A 5643-nucleotide genomic window follows, 5' to 3' on the forward strand; every position below is an offset into this window, starting at 1 on the left:
ACCCAGTAGATTTCTGTTAAAATGTTGTATATTGAGTGTAGTTCTCATTTATATCTTCTATTTGTCCCCTTCCTATGCTTTATCACTTGTATTGTTCTAATATAAAAGCTTCCACAAAACCACTGCCTTGATCATCCAGTTTGAAAAGATCTTTTGGACATTTAATGTTTTTTCCAAAGTTACACTACAAATTAGAACATTCTATACTAGAAATAATATGTATCAGCTTTTATGATTGATATTTTAATGTTGTTTTCTGCTACATATTATGTATAAAAAAAGTAATGCCTCTCTTGACTTATTGTGTGAATAACGTGGGTAGTTTGGGTTTGTTGGGTTTTTTTGTTAAATGAAAGCTGTGAACTTGTAACCATCATAGAGAGTAATGTATTGTATGTATACACTTTTGTAAGTTCTGGCCAGGATATCCAAGGAACAAGTGTGGTGGCAAATCTTCCAGTTCTGATGCGACAGAATCCTGCAGAAACACTTCGTCGGGTTTTACCGAAAATCAGAGTAAGTTGTGTGCAATGAGGTTTGAATGTGTCTTTTTCTGCCAGTATAAGTATTTTGTCAAAGGCAAAAAATCCCACTTTTCTTGCATACTCACTCTCTAGAAGTATGTCCAGCAGGTCTTCCACAGTAATTCACTAAATTTACGAAGTATTGCAGGTATTGTAGTTTTGGAAAAATGTTAAAACAGGAAAAGAAAGCAGAAATAATACTATTTACATATTTTAAAGATTTACCAGTGTTTTGAAAGCTTTTTGAGAACTCTTCTTGAGGACCAGGCTGTCATAATTGTTCATTTTGACATTCTCAATCTCCGTCCATCCAAACATTAAGATTTTCCTGCTGGTATACAGAAAAGTACACTTTACTTTTAGCTGTCTGAAGTTTCACATGCTGCGCTCTACATTTTCAGTAAGTCACTGCTAGCTATGCAGATGCATGCTGGCCACGTAATGTTACACAGTAATTTTATATAAAGATATGTTTGTATAAAGGGGGTGTTTAGTTTTTTTAACCTGGAGAAGAGAAGGCTCCTGGGAGACCTCATTGTGGCCTTTCATTACTTAAGCAGGACCTATAAGAAAGATGGGGACAGACTTTTTAGTAGCGCCTGTAGTATAGGACGAGTGGTAGTGATTTTAAACTGGGTGGATTCAGACTAGATGTAAGGAAGAAATTTTTTACAATGGGGATGGTGAAACACTGGCACAGGTTGCCCAGAGAGGTGGTAGATGTCCCATCACTGGAAGCGTTCAAGGTCAGGCTGGATGGAGCTCTGAGCAACCTGATGTAGTAGAAGCTGTCCCTGCTCATTGCAGGGGATTTGGACTAGATGACCTTTAAACATCCCTTCCAACCCAAACCAATCTACGATTCTGTAATTTTAAGGAAGATAAATATCTCTATATTTCCACTCTGCCCCAAGTATGACCCCTTTTGCCTAGAAGAAATTTAAAAATTAATTTAAGGTGTGGTTTAAGGAGCGGCTTCAGACGAATAAGAACAAACTGCACCACAAACGTCGCGGTGCAAATGTGAAGCTTAATAACTCCAAAGTAAAGTAACTCTAAATATCTCTAATAACTCTATGTAAGGCTACAAAAGGAATTAAGACTTTGGCTATGTTAGCCTGCCTGTTAGAGTGGTTTTCAGTGATTTTAAAGGCTACCAGCTGAGTGGAAAAATACTTTGATTTTGACTATCAAAATATCTGAAAGTTTGTTTCGGTAACAGCAAATTTCTGAGGTTTTTTTTCATTGGGTCAGTGTATTTTCAGTCTTCTACTGATACCATTGATGGTTTTTATGTGATTAAATCAAAGTTTTGATGTAGAGCAGTCTCTGGCCTCATCACATACAATTGATCACTTTGATATAAACCTGGTTCTAATTTATAGAAGTTGTCAGCTAAAGGAACATTGTGCTTGTTAGTAGCTGTTTGGCTGTAGTAGCTGTTTGAATGTATGTGCTCTCTGTGGGAAAAGAGGTAAAAATCACCAGGGTTTCTTGTAGAAATCTTATTTTCAAAGCACTAAGTTGTATTCATAATTTTATGGACAGACTCAGTTTCCCCATACATTTTTAAAGATATCTTTGACTTTTTCAGTAATGTGATTCTGTCATGATTTTACCAGGACACTTTGTAGAAGTTAGGGGTTTTTTTCCCATATAATTTAAAATTCCTTCCCTATTTAGCACAATTTGCCAACAGGAATTTTATTTTCTTGTTGCAAGCAACTGCTGCTTAAGAAAAGATCACTTGCTTCAGAAAGACTGAAAGAGTTTAACTAGTTACTGACTCAAGCTAAATATGAATTTGATGATCTCAAATATGTTGAACTGAAAGTTTGACTTATGTTAAGAATCTCTTCAGTATTAAAAAAAAAAAGCTTTGAGAAAAAGAATGACTTAAAGTCACAAAATAATTGAAAACCCTTTAACTTGCACCAAGTTTCTGCAGTTACTACCACGTGTTATTCTGACATCGATAACGGATTCTTTCCTAAACCAACCTTCAAGAAAAGGTTTTTAAAAAAATTCTCTGTTTAGCATATCAAATCCATTTTTGTCTCTGGTGTCTCTGCTTTGACAGCAGAGTTCTTCCAGAAATGAGGGAGTAACAAGAAACTGTGGGGTTTTTTTACCCTTATTTGTCAGGGTGTAGAGAAGTTGTAGTCTTTGCCTTTCTGTCTTTAATAAAAAGTCTAATATGGGAATACAGTTTTGGATTCTAGTCTTAGGTTTATTTATATAGCCATGGAGAAAAAAATTTAAAAGCATAATCAGGGCCTAGGACCTGGAAAATATTTATATGGTGGGAATCGGAGCTCAGTGTGTTTAGATCAGGTAGTACTTAATTACTTTGTAAAAGTATCTTCCTACATAATATTAAAAGACATTCAACTGAGAACAGTATATGAAGAAAGAAGAGTTAGGAATTGAAGACAGAAATATGAGAAATGAAGCAGACAGCTGTAATAATGAATCCAATCAATCTTTGAGCAAATAACTGAGAAAGGTGGTGTGTTTTTAATTTTGTAGTGTCATTTAAATCCCAACTGAATGCCTTTCTAGATGATAAATTAAATGAAACATAAGTTAATGGGCTCAAGGCAGAGGTAAAAGAGTGAAATATAATGAGGTCAGTCTAAATCCAAGTGTTCCTTTCAGATTTAAGCTTTATAAATTAAAACATTCTGGAAAATGCATGAGTCCTTCTGTGGCTATACTCTTATAAAGCAGATACTTCAATGGTGTTCTTTATCTAATATTTATTTAATCTGTAATAGAAGAACAGTTCTGTTGTACCCATGTTCACTGCACTTTTAACTGCAAAACAGTATGTGGCATAATTAACCATTTGACCTATTTTTTTTCTTATCCTTGTTTTTATTGAGGAATTGTCCTGCCCATTAAATGGAAACTGTTATTGGCTATAAAGGCCTAATCAAACCCAACTGTGATTAAAGTCTTGCAAATGTAGTCTGGCATTTCAGGGAAATAAGCTGAGTTAAATTACTGCACTTGGTTTCACTTCTGTAGATTGTGAAAAATCATTTGTGAATTCAAATTTGCTCATGAAAAATGAGTTGTGTAGTAGTTTCAGGGTGCTATTTATCTGACAGTATTGTCAGCATATAACTGGGTAGGAAAACCAGTGTAGTCATTTAGCATACTTGCAGAAACCCGAAAGCAAAAAATAAATACTGTTTTTATTAGATCTGAGGGTAAAACAGATACAGGAAGAAAGAAATGCAAGGAATGTTCTGAGTGGATACGTTGCAAGTTTTTATTTCATTTGTGAGAAATTGATAGGCCTGGTTACTTTTATAAATAAATATAGAAATGGTTATATGCAAATTGGTTATCATTCCTTCAAATCTAATTAAATTGAAATGGTATCAAAGACCATTTATGTATTTAACATAAATGTTTTAGGTCTGAGATGAGCAAAGTCAAACATACAATACATTAGTAAATATGCTAGCTCTATCTAATGATTAAATTGGATGTCAGTATTTTGGTTATGCTAATTAAACAAATATATTGTATATCATTTAGATGTTAATGTAGGAATGAGATAAAATATTTTTAAAATTCTGCAGTTAAAATGAAGTGGCATCCTTGTATGGGTTCTTTTGCACTGAGATTCCCACTCTCTGGATTTCTGCATGCACCTCCTCGTGAACCTCGGAAGGCATTGAAATGCAGATTTAGGAAAAGCTTAGACATTCTTTTCTGCTTTTCTTGTTGTGCACCAAATGGCTCCTTTCAAATGATGGTAATCTTATTCCTTTTTCCTACCCTTGGGCACTGCCACCAGAAGCCATGCAGGGAGATTGCAGGTGTCTATCTGATCGACTAACAAGAGATTTTTCCAAATGCTGTGATGGCAGAAAACTGTGGCTACTGTTGTTGAAGTGTATACATCAAGCCTTATTTGGTGCATTCTGATTAGTTCCAAACTCTTTTTCACAGTTACTTATTTTCCTAATATATCAGTCTTCCCTTGAAAACTTTTCTTTTTTTCCTAGTTGATTTTATAGTTTAAGAAGAGGTGGAGTGATTTTCCTAGCATTGATTTTAAGGTCCATCCTCATTGTATCTTTGAGCTTCTGTAATCTCTATTATTTCTGTGTCTTTCTAGTCCTAAGTGCAGATTTCTGTGATAGCAATGCAGTTACTAAAATGTTTGACTATGTTTCTGCTTGCAGCATTCTTTCCAGACAATTCTGTTGCTGCAGGGCATAATGTGCATTAATCTACAGGTGAATTTTCTGTTTTCCAAGTAATGGAATAAGCCAGGCCTTCTAAATTTTTGCAAGTTTTGATGCCTGAGTTTAACTTGTAGACATTAGGATAATTCAAGAACATGCTAATACCCTTAAACTCCATTAAATACGCTTGTCTGAATAAGATACACACGAAAACCTTTTTTCCTCCAGAGTGAGAATCTGTGGAGGATCCATGTAAAGAAAAATACATGACTTTCTAAATAAATAAATTTGTATTAAGTAAATTTAAGTAACTCAGTGAGTTCCGTGAAATTGGAATGAGCAGACCCATACATTTTCATATGTGGAACTGTACAGTTTTGAGTGCAAACATCAATGCAGGCAGGTGTGTAAGCAATCTAGAAATTTACAATTCAATGTCTCCCGAGGTCCACGAGGAGGCACATCCAGAGAATGTGTTCTCACACATGATTATCCAGAGTTGTGTGGATCTGTGGAGGAGACTATTTGGAAACTTATTTGATGGTAAGTAACCCTGTTTGCATTGCGTACAAAGTGAATGTGTACGTGAAATTGAATTCGGCTTCATTATGTTCTGGTCTGCAGCGGTGTCTTAGCATCTACAGTGTGTAAATAGTTCTTTTGATTATTTTGGGGATTTTTTTTGACAAGTGTAAGCCAAAATCCCAGAACAGTATGCACAGCTATTCTGATCCAAGAAACAGTCAAATTACAAAATTAGTAGGTATCCTTACTCTTAGCTGTGGCTGTTGTAGTAACAATGGAGGAACAAGAACAGAGATAGGCTGTGGAGATAACAAGAGAGTGGTTTCCATGGCTATTGAATGCAAATATTTTATCACACTTGGAAGATCTCCTTGAGAGCAGCCCTGCGG

At 35.2% G+C, this 5643-nt stretch overlaps 1 protein-coding gene across 1 annotated transcript in view; it reads left to right on the plus strand.

Annotated features, from left to right (window-relative positions):
• Positions 1-5272, plus strand: part of LOC104465329 (serine/threonine-protein phosphatase 4 regulatory subunit 4-like) — a gene marked incomplete at its 3' end in the record, with an annotated part of 27704 nt that extends 22432 nt beyond the window's left edge. Inside the window, exons 3-4 of the mRNA XM_010078329.1 lie at positions 414-516; positions 5176-5272. Of these exons, the coding sequence (XP_010076631.1) occupies positions 414-516; positions 5176-5272 (200 nt within the window). The remainder of the gene's footprint in view (positions 1-413; positions 517-5175) is intronic.
• Between the last annotated feature and the right edge of the window lie 371 nt (positions 5273-5643).

Source organism: Pterocles gutturalis, unplaced genomic scaffold (assembly GCF_000699245.1).
Source record: "Pterocles gutturalis isolate BGI_N339 unplaced genomic scaffold, ASM69924v1 scaffold47383, whole genome shotgun sequence".
Classification (NCBI taxonomy): domain Eukaryota; kingdom Metazoa; phylum Chordata; class Aves; order Pterocliformes; family Pteroclidae; genus Pterocles; species Pterocles gutturalis.